Consider the following 21,244-nt stretch of genomic DNA (forward strand, 5'->3'; position numbering starts at 1 on the left):
CAGAGATACACGGCAATGGAGAGAGAACTCGTTTTGTGTAAAGAGGGCCTCGAGTCACCAGGGAATTCCTGGATTGTCTCGGGCTGTCGTGTGTGATGTCCATCACGCCGTGCGAACACCATCTGCTCGGTATTATGCTCTCAGTTGCCAGGCTACCTGCTGTACGCAGTAACACTTGACTGCCTGGCTCCGCGCTCGCAGCGTTAGCCCAGACGCGCCGGGCGGGGGGACCGGTGGGGGAGAAAGGCGAGTCCTGATTAAGCCATCTGCAGGCTGGGGGCGGGGGACACGCCGCGCGGGCGGGCTGGCGGCGAGGACCGGGCTGACACCACCATCTGCTGGGGCAGAGGCAGAACAGCAGCTGTTCCTTGTTCCCCACCCCGCCACCGGAACACCTGAAAAAAGGCTGAAGCCCTGAGCATCCTCCAGCCACTTCTCCACTGAGCCCACCCCACTCTTCATCACCACCCGCAGCCTCCCCTCCAAGGAGCCGGCAGGCTTTGGTTCACCGCCGGCAACCCCAGCCCTTCTCACCCGAACACTGTGCATTTCTTGAAAACACATGAGAGACATAAAACTTCCCTGTGCACAGATTTATAAATAAACAGCTGGCTGCTCTTAAGAGATATTTTTACCACAGCTGTTTTTTGAAGTAGAAAACGGCCTCTTGGAGGGGGGGAGGTAGGGTGTTTTTTATACCTCCTCTCTCTCCAGCCCATAGAAAATTGCTAAGATTTTTTTTTCCCTGGAGGAAAAGAGACGTAAAATAGATTCATTGGTTTTGATGCCCCCCCCCTGTATTTTACTGAAGAGTGAGAGCTTTGGGAAGTAATGAAGATCTATGTAGTCAATTGGATTTCTGAGAGGAAGAGATGGAATTAAGATTCTGGGTGGAAGGCAAGGGAGGTCGTTGGGCAGGGGATGGAGTGGAGAACAAGCTAGTAATTAAAACTAAAAATACTGCATCATTTGGCTTCAAGGCATTACATTTCTGGTGACGAAAGCTCAGCCTGGTTTTCTCTAATTGCACACGCAGTGTGTGTCCTTCTTAGAAACAAGAGCTGTGGCTTGAAATCCTGAAATTCGACAGACTATTGCTCATTAAGAACTCTTCGGCTGGAGGTTAAAAGCCACCATGTCATGTGGAACAGCTAATGGCCTCAGCCAGCTCAATTTGTAAGGTGAATCACTTGGCGCAGCCTCACACTTGGCATACACACCTAAGGCTGGGGCCCTAGTGTCACTCACCCACTGTTGAATGCAGCAGAACTGGTTGGGAGAGGTGTGTCAACCTAGGCTCACAGATGTTTCCTACGGAAGGGAGCCCTTTAAAAATGCACATAGCCCTCCTGCCTCTCGGGGTTCCATCTGAGTCGCTGCAGGGAAATCGGTCTTCAGGTCTTCAGTGAGAAACCTGAAGGCAAAATCTTTGAGAGAGAATCATTTGAGGAAATATATAATCCTGGGAGGTAATAACCAAACTTTCCCTTTGGAAAGGGTTTTTCCCACTGTGCTTTTGAAGTACAGCACCACCCCCAGCCCCATCTGAAAGTAGAGCATTGCTGTGAAATCTTTCCTAAGCCGAAATGGCCTGCAGTGAGTAAGCAAACACCTTAGGACACATCTTGCCAAGAGTGTACAGAATAAATAGAGATAAAACACAGGTGCTCCGAGTGTTCAAAGCTGTGGCGACTCGATGCTGAGATGCTGAGTGTAGTTCCTGGGAGAGGAGCTTGGTGGCGCCACTCTCAGTTGGGGGTGCCTGCTGTCTCTATAATCACTCTCCGCAAAAGGAACACTGATATTTTAGATTTTCACCTTTTTCTGTAAACTCTAAAATCCTCTTCAGATGTCTCCTGGTTAGCAAGACCAGGTACTAGTGTAAGCCTTCTGTAAAAGCTAAGTGGCATAAAGTGAACTTTTGAAAGGTGGGTGATACCTGTATTTATTTTTGGTCCAGGAAGACAGGAACTAGAAGTGCTGAGATGAATCTACATCCTCACCTCATTTGCCTCTTCCTTTCTTTCTGGGTGGAGAGAAGGCCGGGGAAGCAACTCATCTCTACTTACCCCTTCTGGGCAAGCTCACCAGGTACTTGCGGGCTGACCTCATAGGACAAGAATATCTCAAAATGCACAAAGATCAATGGGCCAGCCCACACCAGACCTCTCATAAAATCAAGCTGAAGAAAACTTGATCTCCCCTTAGGTATCATTTTCTTTTCTCGCTGTCTCCTTATCAAAACTGGAGATTTCAAAATGCTTAAATACTCAGAAAAAAAAAAGCTGTATATCTGTGTTTTCACTGATTGGTTAACTGTCTGTTGTGTGAATTCCTTTGTTTAAGTGTAAAGTCAGTTGGCCATTTGTCTCCAAAGGTGGCAAGAAACAGCTTTATCCCACTGGAAGAAAGGGTTTGAAAAACAGGCGGCAAGTTTAGGGGGAAAAGAAAAGAATAAAATATCTTGACCTCTGCAGGGATTAGTCTTAAAGTAAACTTTTTGGTCACGTAAAGTTCCAGGCATTGTTGAATATGCGGTATTTTTATTAACATAAATATTTCATAACTCTCTACCTTTTCATTGTCTATGTACAGAGAAAATACATAAGGACAGTAAGTTTTAACTTCAGCAACATCACACTTACATTTGAAAGCTAGAACAGTGTATTTGTGGGACAGATACTGTATGTTTAGTTTACAAGCAATTCTTAGGTGCACTCTTGGCACCATGGACCCATCGTCCAGGAAAAACCTGTGCTTATGGAAAGAATACTGAATTTAGTCTCAGAATCAATGTTTCAGTTCTGTGAGTGCTGATTCTTCCATTTACTAACTGTGTGGCCTGGGCCACCACACTAACCAGAACTTTAAAAAAAAATTTTTTTTTTAATTTTATAGAAGTATAGTTGATTTACATTGTTGTGTTTCATTTCTGCTGTACAGCAAAGTGACTCACGTATATATATACATACACGCATTCCTTTCTTATTCTTTCCCATTATGGTCTGTCACAGGGTATTATATACAGTTCCCTGTGCTGTACAGTATGACTTTATCCATATATATGTTTATCCGTCCTGTATATAATAGTTTGCATCTGCTAATCCCAAACTCCCAGTCCCTCCCTCCTCAACCACCCTCCCCTTGGCAACCACAAGTCCGTTCTCTGTATCTGTAAATCTGTTTTTGTTTCATAAATATATTTATTTATGTCACATTTTAGATTCTACATATAAGTGATATCATAAGGTATTTGTCTTTCTCTGCCTGACTTCCTTAGTATGATAATCTCTAGGTCCATCCATGTTGCTGCAGGGGCAATATTTCAATCCTTTTTGTCGCCGAGTGGTATTCTACTGTATATGTACCACATCTTTATCCGTTCATCTGATTTAGGTTATTCATTGATTTAGGTTGTTTCTATGTTCGGGCTATTGTGAATAGTGCTGCTATGATCACAGGGTTGCATGTATCTTTTCAAATCACAGTTTTATCTGGGTATGTGTCCAGAAGTGGGATTGCTTGCTCATATGGCAACTCTGTTGTTAGTTTAGCAGTGCTAACCCAACCTTCTTGAGCTGTTGTTACCTGGATGAGAGGAGTGGTGGGTTTTGTTTGGTTTTTCGTTGCTTGTCTTGTTTTGTTTGGGTACTGGAGGGAGGGAAGGAGATCCAGCACAATTCTGTATTTTGAGAGGAAGCTCCCCTCAGGGTTGACTGTACTGACGCTGAAGAGCAAGAAAAGTGGAAAGAGGACAAATAGTAAAATCCAGTTTGCGGTTTTTCATTTAGGATGGCTCATAAGAGGCAGATAAAATTCATGCTTTTCACAAAGCAGGCTTGTTGAATGCTTTAATGAAGGAATGCATTAATAATGATGGAAATACCATGGCAAATATAAGTAATATATGACATTTGATAACCACTAAACATCCATTTAAGTTAGTCACTTTTGTGTATACATCTTTATAACCTCAATTTCCTTCACCAAGTTAACTGGGACTAATAGCCAGTGTGAAAAACTGAGTAGATTTTACAGTGAGGAAGTCTTTCTTAAAAATCCAGTCTAACTGCCTAAAAAATGTTTGATGTAGATTTATTCACATTTGTCTCTCATGATGTAAGTCTCATAACTGTCCCTCACAAAATGACTGTGTATGTCCTTATACGGGTATCCATTTAATTTGTATACTTCTCAGACAGCAGCTTCTCTTTGTTCAGATTAATTACTTGAAATTTGAATGAATTAAGGGGACTCTTTCTGCGGAATGATCAGATAATACTTTGCCATTACGAGGTGTGCTTGATAGAATGAACAGGAAAGGAAGCATCGAGAAACTGCATCTTATGGCCACGCACCTACTATTCCCATCAGCTGGTTTTTCCCAGTGGTCTGCACCGTTGGATTGTTACTTCCCCTCTGAGCACAGCTCGGAGGAATCACCTGGGCTGTGTATGAAGGGTTCCCTATCTCCTGTTCCTTAAGGACTGGTCCTTAAAAGTTGACATCCTGTGACTGACTGACATAATTATTGAATCTCGAGACCCAGTTCAACCCCCAGCATTTAAATTATCTCAGACACCTGAGACTCAATTCTGTTTTTAAAGATGTTAGGAGATTCCATATCTTTGGTCAGTGTAACACATTCCTAATTCTCCCCATCAACAATTCTCACTAGCAGGATTTTTTTTTTTTTTGCATATGTCAGAGCTTTCAAATGTCACAATTAATTAGAATTTCATCAAATAGCAGTTCTGCTGATTAATCAATTCCAGCAGCATTCTATAAATGTCTCTCCTACTAACGAAGTAACCCATTTTGGCCAGGCAGACAGTAAGGATGAAGAGGTGGTCAGGCCGCCTCATATCAGACTGAAAATGAGCCCCACCTAAAGGCTTATTCCGTTTCCTTTGGAGGGACACCGATGGTTAGCTGAAATTGCAATTCTTATTCTTTAGCCAACCCTAAGAAACAGGGGCTTCCCAGGTGGCTCAGTGGTAAAGAATCCGCCTGCAATGCAGGAGATTTAAGAAACATGGGTTCCATTCCCCAGATGGGAAGATCCCCTGAAGTAGGAAATGGCAACCCACTCCAGTATTGCCTGGAAAAATCCCATGGACTGAAGAGCCTGGGTGGCTACAGTCCCTGGGGTCGCAAACAGTTGACACGACTTAGTGACTAAGCAGCAACAACATCAGAAACAGACTGGACCTGGCCTCAGATTCCACAGAGCCATTACTGGCCCCCTGTAGCCTCTCCAGCCCCACTGTGTTAAGAGATTGGAGGACCGCTATGTTCTCTTTATGGAAATGTAATGTGTGCCACTAGGGATACCATAGGGAGGGAATACCCCATGCCCCATCCCCCTGTGCATTCGTTCAGATGTGAAGTCATCACATTCACATCTTTTCTCTCTTCTCTTCCCTTCTCTTCCAGGAGCAGCACCCAGTGGGGCTTCCCCGGACCACGGGCCCCATGCAGTCCTCTGTGCCCCCAGGCTCAGGGGGCATGGTCTCCGGAGCGGGGTCCGCGGGGCCAGGTTTCCTGGGCAGCCAGCCCCAGACAGTCCTCATGAAGCAGATGCTCATTGACCAGCGGGCCCAGTTGATGGAGCAGCAGAAACAACAGTTCCTGCGGGAGCAGAGGCAGCAGCAGCAGCAACAACAGCAGCAGCAGCAGCAGCTTCTCACAGAGCAGGTAACTCACGCCCATGGTGGGCTTCGTGCGGTTCGCAAACATTTCTTCAGGGCCTGGTGTCTGTGAATGAGTCTCAAGTCTCATCCTCCAGCAAGAAAGTCACTGGCCAGCATTCCCCGAGACTACAGAAGAGCCTGCAGAATTTAGATGTTTCCATTAGTTAGGTTTTTTTCTTAGAATGAATTGGTTTGTTCTGAAAAGACAGGCTACAGCCATGCATTTGAAGACCCCCTTGCCAGAGACCTGTCTTCAAGTCTGGCTTTTTGCTTCTGGCTTCTGGTACCGGGGTCTGTAGAATCAGCATGGGGGTGGCGGGGGTAGAAGGGAGCTGGCTTACATTCTTCATAAATTCAGATATTCCCAGCGGGAAGAAAAAAGAAAATAATTCAGAGAACTTTGTTTCTTGGAGGAAAGAGTCAGAAGGGGGGATTGAGAAGAATTCTCACAGCATTGGTCATGAACAATGGAACGGGAACAATTGCAGAATAATAGGGCCCACAGAACTACTTGGAAACCTGAACTCCGGGTCACGGAAAGGGTGCAAACTTGAGAAAAATTCCCAGCAGCTTTGAAAACAGCTCAGGAAATCTTTGAGTTAAAGGCCTAACACAGAGAAAGCTTTACCTGAGGCGTGTTTGACCACCGTTGACACATAATTCCTCCAGCTTTGAAAGGAAGCCTTGCTGTGGGCTGCTCCTCTGAGTTTCAGTGTGTTTTGTTTTTCAAGAGGTCCTTGCCTTATTTCGTGTTATCCTGAGAGAGGCCTGAGGTCTTCCATCTAGGCCATCCCTAGATGGCTCCAGTGGGGAGTCTGACCCATGCATCTTGCCCTTCTGTTATAGGAGCCGTGAGGTTATCGTCTAAGGCTCAAGGTCCACAGTTACCCTTCTAGAATGTTCCTAATAGGATCAGAATTTTGGGTATTTATCAAGCATCCTCCACCACATCATGTCTATACAAGATGCTGTGTAGGACCAGAGGCACGTTGAGGTCCTTAGTGACCAAGAGCAGCGTTCAAAATAACACCAGTCATTCCCCCAAACAGAAAAATTGTACTGTTGAGCACAGTTCGCTTAGCTTCCCTTTTTCGCTTTTGTTCTTGAACAGCTGTGTAATTATCTCCCTTTTTACCGAGGTCAGCCAGCCACCTGGCAGCTCTTGTACAAACAAACCTCTGTCCCTCTCACCCTGCGGAAGGTGTGTGACAAGGAACCACAATCGTGTCTCTCAGACAGTGATAAATGGGGCTACCGAGGGGAACGAGGGGAAGCTGGGCTTTGCAGATCCTCCCCTCAGCCAAGCCTAGGAAATTTCAGATGTGCCTGATCCTTTAAGTGGCTATCTTTGAGGGGTGTGCTGTAGACCATGGCACAAAGGGGAGTCGGGGTCACCAGGCCAGACTTGGCTGTGCCAGGCCAGGGGTGTCCCCACTCAGTGAGACCAGCCAAGGCCAGGAGTGAGGAAGGAGGCAGAAGGAAGAAGAGCAACCAAGGATGGTGCCACAGACCACGGGCTGAGAGAGTGTGGGACCCTTCAGAACCCAGGACACGGAAGACAGACACGGGGCTCCTCAGAAAAGCTGGGAAATGAGAAACTGCAAGGGAAAAAAAAGCGTAATTCCTTAATGACTGTGTGTACCAATAGTTGAAGAGGGACCAAGGAAAGAACAATTTACTCTGGGTCACATCTTTTGCTATGATCTGGGGAAAAAAAAAAACACTTCACTTCTGTCATCTGCCAAATAGATTTTCCTGTTTCCCAGCCTTCTTTCCAATGTTCTCATGAGGTACGTGTATAAAATCCTTCGGAAACAGCACAAGGTGGGGCTTTTTCACGTGATCCTGGTGTTGCAGAGCGCGATGTAAGAGCTGCAGCCACAGGTGCCAGCCATCCTGTGGGACTGGCCCAGAACTGAGGCAGAAGGATGGAGCATGCCACCTGCACCTGGGGACAGTGCTTATTGATGGACCTACCTGGAGTCTGCGCTCTTGAGGATGAATGTGGCCATATCAACGCCAAGCTGATTTTATTGGTCCCTACAGCAGCAGAGAAAGTATCCTAACATTTTCAATTTTGCCAACAGTGTACTGGGAACACATGGGTTTCCCCGAAAGGACATGGAAGGGAAAACAGAAAGGTTGGGGATCTTGCATATCTTTGGGAACATTCAAATGGTTCTCAGTGGACTTAGAAATCAGAACAGAGCAAGTAGAAACCACATGTGAATTAACCTTTAATGCATTTTTCTCAGAGCGCACAGCGTGTCAGCTGCCATCCGTTCACTAAGGTTCAGTGGAACCTGGAAGTTTAGATCTGAAAGAAATGTTAATCATGAAGTCTCTTTATTTTACACATGAGGAAAACTGAGGCAGGGGAACATACATGATTTTTTTTTAGAGATCGAAGAGCTAGCCAGAGCCAGAGACTGGACTGGCTTCTTGAGCCCCCTGATTCCTGACCCACAACCCACGACCCAACTTCAGGGCTTATACCCATTTGTAGATGGGACACTAAAATTCTTATATAATATGGGAAGTTTGGCTTCGGAGAAGCTTTTAAATGCTCAACTTACTTTCAATAATGTTCTTAGATTGCTGCCTAAAAGATTAGCATGGTTTCTTGTCTATACTGTGTCTACACAGTTAATTCATTTCAACAGCAAAACACCATGGTAGGCACTACGGGACAGGGTGAACAGAAGCCGTTCTTTTCTTCAGTTGCCAGAGTGCTGGCTAGCCTTGTCAACAAAAAGAAAGAAAAAGAAAATTATAGAACTGCCCAGGAACAAAAACAAGAGAAAAAAATAGAAATAAACACATGTGTTAAGAAGTGGTCAACGTGTGTTATTTTTATAATGAACACTCTAAAGAGCAGAGCCCTGGCTGTTTGTTTTTCTAGCCCTTGCAGATGAAAGGTGCTTAATGAATATTCCACAGCTGCAGAGGAGGTTAAATGACACCCCGAAGGTCACCCAGCTACTTGACATTAGACCCAGAACGAAAACCCCTTTCTTTGCTCTTTCCACCTCTTTCTTATTTTCTCTCCCTTTTCACATTCAGCATGATAATGATACATAGTAGCCTCCCCAGTATATTGGTAACAGCACGGGCAGTGCAGAAGCCCTGAGACTGGAAGAAGAAAAACTAAAACACAGGCCTTCTGGTTCCTGGTGTACCTGGAATCCCAGGCGGTTCCTGCAAGGCAATAGATGCGGTATTTTTGACTTGCGGAGATGTATTTTACAGGCAGTGTGACACCTGGGACTAAAATGAGGCTTTTTTTAAATAGTCCCTGAGAATCCCATCTTCCTATACCCGAAGCATCTATTTTAGGTCATTAAAAATTAGTTGCTTGTCTGTTTGAGCTCAGTCCCCACGATACTGAGAAAGGCATGCAGCTGATACCGAAAAAGCAAAGTCAGAACTGCCTCCCTGGGCTCCCCTGGAGGCTCAGTGGTAACGAATCTGCCTGCCAATGCAGGAGACATGGGTTTGATCCCTGGTCTGGGAAGACCCACGTGCCATGGAGCAACTAAGCCCGTGCATTACAACTATTGAACCTGTGCCCTAGAGCCCAGGAACCTCAACTACCATGCCCATGTGCTGCCCCTACTGAAGCCCTCTTGCCCAAGAGCCTGTGCTCTGCAACAAGAGAAACCGCTGCCACGAGGAACCTGCTCACCGAAACCAGAGAAAAGCCAATGCAGCAACAACAACCAAGCAACAACCAAAAATAAGTAAAATTATTTTTTTAAAAAAACTGCCTCGGTGACTACACATCCCTTTTAAGCCAGCAAGACCACATGGCAGACATGCCACAGAGGTTCACCAAGCATGTTGGTGGCAGAGGTGGCTCTGACGGCCAAAAAATCAGAAACACCCTAAATAGCCATCCCTTGCAGCACAGATAAAGACCTGGAGGTATGTTCTTTGCGGGGAATACTATTCAACAGTGAGGATGAACAGTCCACACTGCAGGCATCAACCCGGAAGAAGCTCGAAAATGCAACAAGTGCAAGAAGATAGACCCAGAAGCCAGCCTCAAATAACGATGTCTAAAGCCCACTTCTGTGAAGCGCAGAAGCTGACCTAACTAATATGTAGTTGGGGTGGGGGTGCTCCCCAGGGGTCAGGGGAAGGGTAGTGATGGGGAAGGGACAGGAGTGGCTCCTGGCAACATTCTGTGTCTTGATCCAGAGGCTGGTTCCCAAAGGTGTGTCCATTTGGGAATGTCACTCACACTGTATATGGGTGCTGCATGCCTGGGTGCTTTCCCATATGTGTGCTATCCTTCAGTGCAAAGTTTAGTTTGTAAAGCCCGCCTTCCTCAGGGCGGCCAGGATATTGTACCGCACGCTCTCTCCCGCCTCACCTCCTGGTCCTCTGTCGTTTCAGCAGCTGCAGCAGCCACACTTACCCCGGCAGCACCTGCAGCAGCAGCAGCGGAATCCGTACCCAGTGCAGCAGGTCGCCCCGTTTCAAGGTGAGGCCGGTGCACACCTCTGCCATTGTTTTCCTTCCGGGGGGAAGTTAAAGTGAATGTCACCCGGTGACAGCGCCATGGGTGCTATGTTTGGTGTCCAAGTAATAGTAAAAATATTTAAGACCTGATGGTACCAACCAGTCAGAATACCAGGCATTAACCTTTCAGCCACTGGGCCCCAGAGAGGTGCTGATGGGTGCAGGGTGGGGTCATGGTGACTTTGGGGATATGACCAGAGCAGCTATTCTTTACCAAAAGTACAGAAGTATTTCAATATTTTAACAACCAGGGCTTCCCTGTTGGCTCAGATGGTAAAGAATCTGCCTGTAATGTAAGAGACCCAGGTTCAATTCCTGGGTTGGGAAGATCCCCTGGAGTAGGAAATGGCAGCCCACTCCAGTATTCTTGCCTGGAGAATCCCATGGACAGAGGAGCCTGGTGGGCTACAGACCATAGGGTCGCAAAGTGTTGGCCACGACTGAGAGACACACACTTCCACTTTCCAAAGACATACAGGTGCCTGTTGACCCAGTGTCAGCCTTGTTGGTATCTAGACCACATCTCAGTGTCCGCAGTGGGAAAGATCCTGTGTCACATTTTTCTTACTAATCCTAGCAGGTCTGCTGACCAAAGCCCTAACTTCCAGCAACTGCAGTGGAAGAATCTAGCTTTGAGCAACCACTGATCCCTGCTGAACGCAGATGACAAATAGGGACTTGAGTTTGATTGGACTGTCTCGATCCTGTTGCCCTTTGCACAAATCCTGAATCATGGCCCCAGGAGGAATGGCTGCACTGTCCAGGGTTGCCATTCCTCTGTAGACTGTTGTTGTTCAGTGGCTCAGTCGTGTCTGACTCTTTGTGACCCCGTGGACTGCAGCATGCCAGGCTTCCCTGACCTTCACTATCTACTGGAGTTTGATCAAACTCATATCCATAGTCAGTGATGCTATGTAATCTTCTCATCCTCTGTTACCTCCTTCTCCTTCCTTCAATCTTTCCCAGCATCAGGATCTTTTCTAATGAGTTGTCAGCTCTTCACAACAGGTGGCCAAAGTATTGGAGCTTGAGCTTCAGCATCAGTCCTTCCAATGAATATTCAGGGTTGATTTCCTTTAGGATGGACTAATTTGATCTCCTTGCAGTCCAAGGAATTCTTAAGCATCTTCTTTAGCACCACAGATTGATCCCCTCAGATATCAATCCCTTCAATCTCCAATAGAGGGAGGCCCTATGGGTCTTATATGATGGTGGAGGATGAGTCTGAGGACCCTCCACAGTCTCATCCACAGGAGTTTTCAGGGGACCACAGGAGTCATGAAGCAGCAGAAACCCTAATTCCTGTCCCCTCTCCTCTTGGAGGACCTAGATCAATGCATCCTCACTTCTCAGTTGTTACCTCTCACTTTGACCATCTGCCAGAAGCCAAGTCCCTTGCACAGAAGTATGCATATATAGTAAATAAACGCAAACTTTATGGATCATTTCCCAAGAGTCACCCTCTTCCATAGACTGTGGGTGAAAAATTCATGATCTGGGGTAGCATTTTTCATTCTTCAGGTTGCAACACCCAAGTAGTTTGTGTCCAACTTTTTGTGACCCCATGGACTGTAGCCCGCCAGGCTCCTCTGTCCATGGGGATCCTTCAGGCAAGAATACTGGAGTTGGTTGTCATGCACTCCTCCTGGGGATCTTCCCAACCCAGGGATCAAATCCAGGTCTCCCGCACTGCAGGTGGATTCTTAACCGTCTGAGCCAACAGGAAAGCCCATTGAAGATCATTTAGTGAGCCACAACCAGCATTTTTAAAATGAAATAAGAGGAAAAAAAATGATGGGAGTGTATCATAATGAGGGCAGCTTTTGTTTCTGTCCTGAGCGCACATGTGTGTGTACTGTGAGTTGTGGTTCAGAGTCTGAAAGTCGCTGGTGTCCATGGCCAGATCTTCCCAAGGATAGCCTGTGGACCCCCTGGGGCTTGAGCAGCTACCACCCTTAAATCTGTGGGACAGTTATATCACTTCAGATCCTTCTGGGCCCCACAAAGGGAAGGACAAAGGGAATTGGGCTGGCCGTGGAAGTGCTGTGCAGTAAATTTGTGCCAGTATTCTTTGAAGAATTCTGTTTCTCACTTGGCCCTGGGTGCGGAAGAGTGGGAAATAGTTACTGTTACAGGCGTGGGTTTTGTTGCAGACACCAAGCCCTCCTTTTATGCCTGTAGTTCTCAGGCTTGAGCCTGCATCGGGTCACCAGTGGAACTGGTTCAAAACATAGATGGCCCACTCTCACTCCTGGAGTCTCTGATTCAGGAAATCTGGAGCCGGATCTGTATTTGCATCTGTAGCAAGTTCCCCAGAGATGCTGCTGCTGCTGCTGACCCAGGGGCCACACTTTGGGAACTGATGCTTTATATTATGAACTAATTTAAACTGTTAAATCTGATAAACCCGGCACCGTGTCCTTTGAGTTTTCTACATTCATAACTCATTATTTTTTAGAATAAAAAGACCCACCAACATTTAATAACTCCTCTATGAATTATTCTAGATGGTGTGGCTCCAATTTAAAAGTTCTACTCTGAACTTTTCTAAAGCCCCAAATTTACAGGCAGTCAACCTAAAAATTTCATACACTTAAGCTGAACAGCCAGTTATATTTGAGGGTTCCTGAGGCAAGCCACTCCAGTACTCTTGCCTAGAAAATCCCGTGGATGGAGGAGCCTGGTAGGCTGCAGTCCAGTGGGGTCGCTAAGGGTTGGACACGACTGAGTGACTTCACTTTCACTTTTCACTTTCACACATTGGAGAAGAAAATGGCAGCCCGCTCCGGTGTTCTTGCCTGGAGAATCCCAGGGACGGGGGAGCCTGGTGGGCTTCCGTCTATGGGGTCACACAGAGTCGGACACGACTGAAGCGACATAGCAGCAGCAGCAGCAGCAGAGCTGATTGATACGATTTTTTTTTTACTCTTCAGTATTTTCACATATTTGACTAACATCCTAGATATCATAATGTTATGTACCTGAGAAAATAGCAAATTGATAGATAAGAAATTTTGTTGTTGGACAGAGGTTCTGTTCGGATTAACTTGTCTGAGACCTACAGGTCTGCCCACCACTGTACTTTTCAAAGGTTTTAAAGATGATCTTTCACTTATTGAGTTCTGTGCCTCTGGGCAGTGTTACATGCCTATGGGTAAGTGCTTATTTTTCATAACTATAGACGTCCTATGAGTGAAAATAGAACATAGATCCTTTTAGGGAAAAAATTGCATGTTACTATCTCTTGTTGAATATGGAAATTTTTCTTTGACATTGTGATATTAACCAATAGACAAGAAAATTAATTTGACTATAATGTCTCACAGTAACACCTATTTTAGACAAAAATTTGAAGACAGTCTGTTGTTTAACACATGCAGTAATCTTATTCACAAAATTATTCAAGACAAAACCTAATCCTTCAACATATTAATTCTAAAGATACAACATAAATATCCAGAATATGAAAGTCCTTTCATTTGTTTCCAGCATCCTGTTTATGTAATTTGGGTCTGTTCAATCAATCTGAGTCAGCAATATTTTTCCCTTAAATTTTTTATAAGCAATCCAATCACCCATTTCACTGCAGTTTATCAGGGTGGCTGTGCAGTCAATACAAATTTAGTCATTAAGGTCACAAAACGTCATAAGATCGCAAACTTCAATATATACTACCATCCAGTGTTTAATTAGGAACTTTTTAATATCTTTATTATATCTAAATCCACTTAGCTATCATCAAGCTCAAAACAAAAGATTGAAATGCTTCTAGGGATCTCCCCTGGATCTTTCTGGTTTCCTCACCGTAACCGTTTCATTTTTCAATGCAGCCTGATACTGACCTCAAGCCACAAAAACTTAAGTCATAACCAAAATTCCCATAATTTTCTTTCTTGAAAGAAAATATAGAGACCTGTTTGCTGCCCAGAAATCAATAACCCCATCAGAAAGACAAAAACACACTTCTCTTATCTGCCAAGTTGCCAGGATTAACAAGGTTACACACTGTTCTCATCTGATTTCTCATGCCACTCCCAGGAATGATCAGATTTGCTTATAATATTGATTGGCTCCCATGCTGCACCTTTTTTAAATGTCTAAACCAAGGTCCGTCTAGTCAAGGCAATGGTTTTTCCCGTGGTCATGTATGGATGTGAGAGTTGGACTGTGAAGAAGGCTGATCGCCGAAGAATCGATGCTTTTGAACTGTGGTGTTGGAGAAGACTCTTGAGAGTCCCTTATACTGCAAGGAGATCCAACCAGTCCATTCTAAAGGAGATCAATCCTGGATGTTCATTGGAGGGACTGATGCTAAAGCTGAAACTCCAATACTTTGGCCACCTCATGCGACGAGTTGACTCACTGGAAAAGACTCTGATGCTGGGAAAGGTTGGGGGCGGGAGGAGAAGGGGACGACGGAGAATGAGATGGCTGGATGGCATCACCGACTCTGTGGACATGAGTTTGAGTGTACTCCGGGAGTTGGTGATGGACAGGGAGGCCTGGCGTGCTGTGATTCATGGGGTCGCGGATAGTCGGACACGACTGAGCGACTGAACTGAACTGAACTGAACTGAGGAAAAAACTGTTTTTCTTTTTTTCATAGACTTTATCGTTAGCAGAGAGACAGAAAAATCCATTTTTGTGCACCTCCTAGCCCTTGAACGTTGACTGGGATTCTAGGGGTGACATTTTTATTCTCTTGGCTGGTTTAGAAATTTCCTGGAAACACGTAAAGAAGGACTCAATCGAACGTCAAATAGAGTTGAATGACCGGGCGTTGGTACTCTGGTCAGCTTTCAAGCAGCATCATTGAAACCGCCTTAGGGGTCATTGCTGATTTGAGGGTGTGACCTCTGCATCAGTGCATCAAGTTCATTGCCAGGTAGCAAGTAGGAGGATGACTTCTTTCTGTAATTCAGGAAGCTGGCCAGCTCTCACTGACACGTTATGATTCAGAGAATCTGGAGCATGTTGAAATCTACAGAGGGGATCCAAACAATGTCCCATCTGTCAAAATAGCTTCTTAGCAGAAGCAGGGGCCGTTAACCTCTCAAGTCCTGCTCAAATCTTCAGGGAAATTAGTCTAATGGTCTTTATTGATAGTAGTCTCTACTGAGCCATATTCCATGTCACAAATAGGATGTGCAAAGTGAGCCACCATTTCTTCTTAATTTAGCGCGGGAGGTGAATTTCCTCTCACCTCCAAAAAGATGCTATCTTATTGGTTGAGGATCCTATAAAGAAGTGGTGGTTTAGTCGCTAAGTCGTGTCCAACTCTTTCAACCTCATGGACTGTAGCCCGCCAGGCTCCTCTGTCCATGGGATTCTCCAGGCAAGAATACCGAAGTGGGTTGCCATTTCCTTCTCCAGGGGATCTTCCCAACCCAGGAATGGAACCCAGGTCTCCTACACTGCAGGCAGGTTCTCTACCGACTGAGCTATGAGGGAAAGAAACAATTGCTTCCATAATAGGAGCAAAAATAATATTAGGGTATATCAAATAGAAAAGTCAACTACTGTGTGATCCCAATTTTCGTGTGTATTTTTATATATTAAGGTAGGTTAGCAGTAGTCATCTCTGGATGGTGGGAATTTGGGTGATTTTCATTTTTGTGCTTTCCCTATTTTCCAAATTTTTCATAATCAGTGTATGTTATAGTCAGAAAAATAGTCATCTCTCTTTCTTTAAAGGATTTATTATCAGAGTAGATCCTTTCATCTATTAATCAAAGCATTTTTGTCATTCCCAAAGAAAAGTCCAGCTTTGTGTTACTGTGCTCTGCTTGTGGAGATGAGTGAAGGGGTGTGTCCTTTTTTCTCTGCAGGGTCTCCCCAGGATATAGCAGCTGTGAGGAGCCAGGCCGCCCTCCAGAGCATGCGAACTTCACGGCTGATGGCACAGAACGCAGGCATGATGGGAATGGGACCCTCCCAGAACCCAGGGACAATGGCCACAGCGGCCGCCCAGTCAGAGATGGGACTGGCCCCTTACAGCAACACCCCTACCAGCCAACCAGGAATGTACACCATGAGCACAGGAATGACCCAAGTGTTGCAGCACCCAAACCAAAGCGGTCTGAGTATCACACACAACCAAGCCCAGGGGCCAAGGCAGCCCACCTCGGGGCAAGGGGTTGGGATGGTGAGTGGGTTTGGCCAGAGCATGCTGGTGAACTCACCCATGACCCAGCAGCGCCAGCCGATGAAGGGGCCAGTAGGCCAGGCCTTGCCCAGGCCCCAGGGCCCACCGAGGCTGCAAAGCATCATGGCAACGGTCCAGCAGGGAAGCCAGAACTGGCAACAGAGGGGCTTACAGGGGATGCCTGGGAGGACTAGTGGAGAGTTAGCATCATTCAACAATGGTGCCAGCTACCCACTGCAAGCCGGTCAACCAAGGCTGACCAAGCAGCACTTCCCCCAGGGACTGAGCCAGGTGGTGGATGCGAACACTGGCGGGGTGAGAACGCTCAACCCAGCCGCCATGGGTCGGCAGATGATGCCACCGCTCCCAGGGCAGCAAGGCAGCAGCCAGGCCAGGCCCATGGTCATGTCGGGCCTGAGCCAGGGCGTTCCCGGCATGCCAGCCTTCAGCCAGCCCCCAGCACAGCAGCCGATGCCCAGTGCCAGCTTTGCCTCCAGCAGCCAGAGCCAAGCCTATGAGCGGAATCCCCCTCAGGACATGTCGTACAATTACAGTGGCGACACGGCTGGGGCGTCCTTCCCCGGCCTCTCGGACGGTGCCGACCTTGTGGACTCCATCATCAAAAGTGGACCGGGCGACGAGTGGATGCAGGAGCTCGATGAATTGTTTGGAAACCCCTAGTCAGGAGTGGTTTAAAGCTCCAATCGTGAAAAGAAACAGGATGTCAATGCATCCCTGTTTTTTGTGTTGTTCTTTTGACCCACGTGATCTGAGCAAAGCTGCAGCCAGCTGACTGTGGAAGATCCAGGCGCCAACCCACAGCCCCGCCGGGCCCCGTTTCACCTGATTTTCACACAGCAATGGAGACAGACGCCTTGCGGATCCTGCTGCAAGAGAAGGGGACACACCAGAGGTGGGCAGGGAAGATGATTGAGGGCCCTCAGCTTGGCCCTCCCTGTGATCACCCGGCCCAGCAAGAGCCACTCCGGCCAAGACAGACTGCTGCCCAACTTGACGTGGCCATCAGTGCCTCCTGGCCCTGGCCCGGGTCTACAGCTTTGGAGACCCAGAGGCGAGAGAGCCTGGGGCCAAGAGTCCCACGAAGGCCACTGGGTGGTGGCACAGGCCAAGAGCACAGGTCAGATACGCGCTGAACTCTGCAGAGAGATGTCAGCCTTCAAGACATGGTACTGGGTTTGGAGGGAAAGTGCAAAGAACTGAGATGTCACAGGAAGACAGGAGACCCTACAGGCCTGTATCCTGCTCATGATGACCTGCAGGAATTTCAGAGCTTGGAGAAGGGTCTTGGCAGTCCTGGGCCGGCAGCCCTCTGCTGATGACCGTGGTGGCTATTACTCCGGGGAGTTGGCCTGGCGCTTCCTGGGGGCCTGGTATGACCCGATACATCTCAGCCGGTCCCATCTGCTCCTGGAGGCCGAGGATGGGGAGGCCCGGGGTGGACGCTGTGTGTCTGTCAGTGCGGCCGCCTTCCCCCTAACTGGTGCCTGCCCTCGTTCCTCCGCACCTCCGACCCAGCCTGCCTGTGCTGGTCCTTGCAGACTATCCAAGAAGCTTGTCTTTAGGGAGCCTGGGCGGAGGGAAAATAAGAGCAAGAAGAACTTAGACAATGCCTGAAATGCAAAGGCCACACTGGAGTTTTTCTTTCTCTGCTGGAACCGAGCGGGTTGCCCTGCTGCTCGGTGGTGGGTTTCCTATGAGCTGCATCTGATGTTTCTGGGACACTAGGGAGGACCAGCCTGGACATCACTGGCTCTGGTTCCCTTTGGGAAAATCCCAGGGGTGATGCTCTTAAAGCAGCCTGACCCTTCATCCCTGCTCACCAGAAAGACAACTCTCAAGCCTTGAAAGCTGAGGAACTGAAAAACCCATTGCTCCACTTCACCCATTTTGGTAATGAAAAGAGGGAAGGTATGGTTCCTTTCCTTGGGCAAAATGATCCCCTCTTGAAGTTCTGTACAGCTGTTCTTTGTGTAATTCACGCAGAACTGTCCTAAGTGAAGTCTGTTGGAAGGGATCCACAACCTCTGCTGCTGGAGGGCGGGTCTCATCTGCCCTCCCCTCCCCTCCCCTCCCACTGGCCTGTTTCGGAGGCCACGGGACATAGCTCTTGTCCTAAGTGAGTGAGCATGGCATAAGCTTTTCTCCTGCCATCCCTTCCCTCCATGTCCAAAAGGCAGGCTTGCTTCTGTGCACTCATATGTCACTTGCCACACCAGAGCCCCGGCCCAGCCTGGGGAGTCACACTGGGGGCAGGTCCTGAGACTGAAGCGGGTAAAAATGAAGAGCTGGGACAGAGGACGTAGAGAGGCAGCAGGCAGGCAAACACTGCCCGAGGCCTGCTCGCCAAGTACCAAGGTCGTAGCTCTCCTTGGCAAGGTTCACGCGGGCGAGGACCCAGGCGGGGCTGTGGTCCCTGGGGGAAGAGGTAGCGTAGCAGCAGGCTGCCCATGAACTCCCTGCGTGGGGAGGGCCACCGCCAGGGGAGCTCTTGAATGGAAGCAGATGAAAACCAAAAACAAACAAGAGAAACTGAAGAAACGAGAAGACACAGAAATATATAGTCACCTTTTTCTGAAAGGTCCAGGAAATAAATAGATAAGCAATGATGAGGGACTGGAGATGGCTGACGGAGGGGGAGAGGGGCCTCTGTCCTCTTAAACGCTTCCTCCAAATGCTCAATACTGGGACCAACAGTCTAGAGAGGTAGATTTTAATACGGTGGCTTCGTTTTGGTTTTTGTTTTTACTACGGTGCTGATGTATATGTAATGTCTAAAAAAAAAAAGTTATTTGTAAATAAGTTTTTACAATACTACAGATATCACTGGGTCTACTATCTGTAAAAAAATATACATATAAATATATATATACTGTTTGTTTAAAATAGAGTATTTTTATTTCATTCCTTAACTCATCATCCCAGCAGTGGTATTGCACTTCAGACGATATCGAATTACTAATTTGTACTGTATGATCTATGGCAACTTCCTCCATTTGATTCAGATTTTTCTAGTTTTCTGGTTTTACTTTGTACATTGAGCATTGCTTCTTTCCTTTTGAGAAATGTACAGAACTCGGAAATGTAGAAATGAAGTGATGTTGGCATACCACTTTTAAAGAAAAAAAATAATAAAAGATCGTTATCTGAACCAATCCAAAGTTTAGTTTATTTTAGGGAATTCCCTGGCAGTCCAGGGGTTAGGACTCCACACTTTGACTGCCAAAAGGCACAGGGTTCGGACAGAACTAAGATCCCACAAGCCTCACAGCGTGGCCAAAGGAAAACAAAAAGAAACATCACTTTTAAAAAAAAAGTCTCTTTTAGGACTGTCACAGGCACTTCAGCCTTAATTAAGCAGATAAACGTTTTATGCCCGGGTTTTAATTGATTAACTGCAGTTCTTGTCTCAAAATTTTGATATCATTATTTAAACATTTAAGTAACAGTGGAAATCAATCAGTCATTCCCAGCCTTTTTTAATTCCACCATACTGTTAAAATGTTCCAAATTTGCTCTCTGGGGGAATGTGGCAAAAGTAGAGAGTCATCTATGAAAGGAGCATACTGGATCCGTCTGGGATTCAGAACCATGACAGTTCAGCTTCTACCTGGTTCAGTCAGGGAACTTGGAAAACTGATAGTACACGTTTCATTTGAGAAGGAAGAAAACTCAAGGAATATATTAGGTGGGGGAGTAACAGTAGGTCTTGCCCCACTTTAATGGACACTGTAGTTACACGCACGCGCGCACACAAACACACCACGGGTGCCTTACCTCCCAGCTGCGTCTCTTTGGAGGGCAGTCTCCTGCCAGAGCCCGGCTCAGCCAACAGCACCCACATAGTTGAACGTGCTTAAGACGTTTACATCCCTCCAGACTCACTGAGCCAATGGCCTGCTGGTGCAGGAGCGTGAAAACCCAGTTAACTTGCCTGGACAAACCCTGAGACAGCATTTCTATCCCGAGCTCCCCTGCAGGAGTTGGCAGAGGTTGGGACTTTGCAGGAAGGTATTCCCTTACTGGGCTTCCTGCCTTTTTCTGCCCTGTTCCCCAGCTTCCCCCTCCTGGGAGCCCTTCGTTAACAAATCACTCACACATGAATCCACTCCACTTCTAGAAGACCTTACCTAAGGCTTTCCATCAGACTTTAAAAGGCATGGTAAAGGAGCCCATGTTAAAACTGTCTGGATGAAGCAGAAGAGGTCACAAGAACAGAATAAGGTCATCATCAAAAATAGATCCGAACCAAAGGTGAGTTTTAATACATACAAGTCAAGAGAAAGAATGAACTTGACTATGGAAGAAGAGTCCCTTCCATGGGTAGGGACTGAACCCCAGCTGTGGTGGGCTGTGGTTCCAGACCAGCTGACAAATAAGAGCATGGAGAAAAAAACAGTGCGACACTGGGCCTCATCCCAGTGATACAGGCTTAGTGACATGCAGTCAAAAATCAACTGATTTGGGGGTAGGGATGGGAAGGCTGACAACAGAATAAATCATGAAGCCTGAGAAGGGTTGAGTACTTCTCCTTGTCTGGATTAGTTAAAACCACATGTTTTTACTTACTGCCCTGGATGGATGGAATACCTTTCTCCTTTAAAATGATTCCTTATCTGTACTCATGTTGACCTTTATAAAATCTCAGTACAGCAAACGTGTAAGAGGTGAATAAGGAGGGAGAGAATAAATATTTTTCCAAGAAGTCACTGGGCATCTGCCCCCATGAGGAGGTATTTTATTGCTGAAAGTTAAGGAACATTCAGAAGCATTAAAGGAGCAATTTCTACCTTTAATCCATCTTTTCAAGGAAGGTTCTATTAATACCTAGAGAAATGGGGTTAAAGAAAGCAAAGATTTAATG

General features: G+C 46.6%; 1 protein-coding gene across 4 annotated transcripts in view; it reads left to right on the forward strand.

Moving 5' to 3' along the window:
• Positions 1 to 19,365, forward strand: part of MAML3 (mastermind like transcriptional coactivator 3) — a 466,711-nt gene extending 447,346 nt beyond the window's left edge. For 3 of the 4 annotated variants that reach the window (XM_055405113.2, XM_088828019.1, XM_055405116.2), the window contains exons 3-5: positions 5,437 to 5,697; positions 10,092 to 10,179; positions 16,046 to 19,365. In XM_055405113.2, the coding sequence (XP_055261088.2) occupies positions 5,437 to 5,697; positions 10,092 to 10,179; positions 16,046 to 17,043 (1,347 nt within the window). In that variant the 3' untranslated portion in view covers positions 17,044 to 19,365. The remainder of the gene's footprint in view (positions 1 to 5,436; positions 5,698 to 10,091; positions 10,180 to 16,045) is intronic. The other variant, XM_055405115.2, reaches the window with a different exon arrangement.
• The last annotated feature ends 1,879 nt before the right edge of the window (positions 19,366 to 21,244 follow it).

This window comes from Moschus berezovskii, chromosome 19, assembly GCF_049115385.1.
Source record: "Moschus berezovskii isolate FMDL1 chromosome 19, NW_MosBer_1.0, whole genome shotgun sequence".
Classification (NCBI taxonomy): Eukaryota; Metazoa; Chordata; class Mammalia; order Artiodactyla; family Moschidae; genus Moschus; species Moschus berezovskii.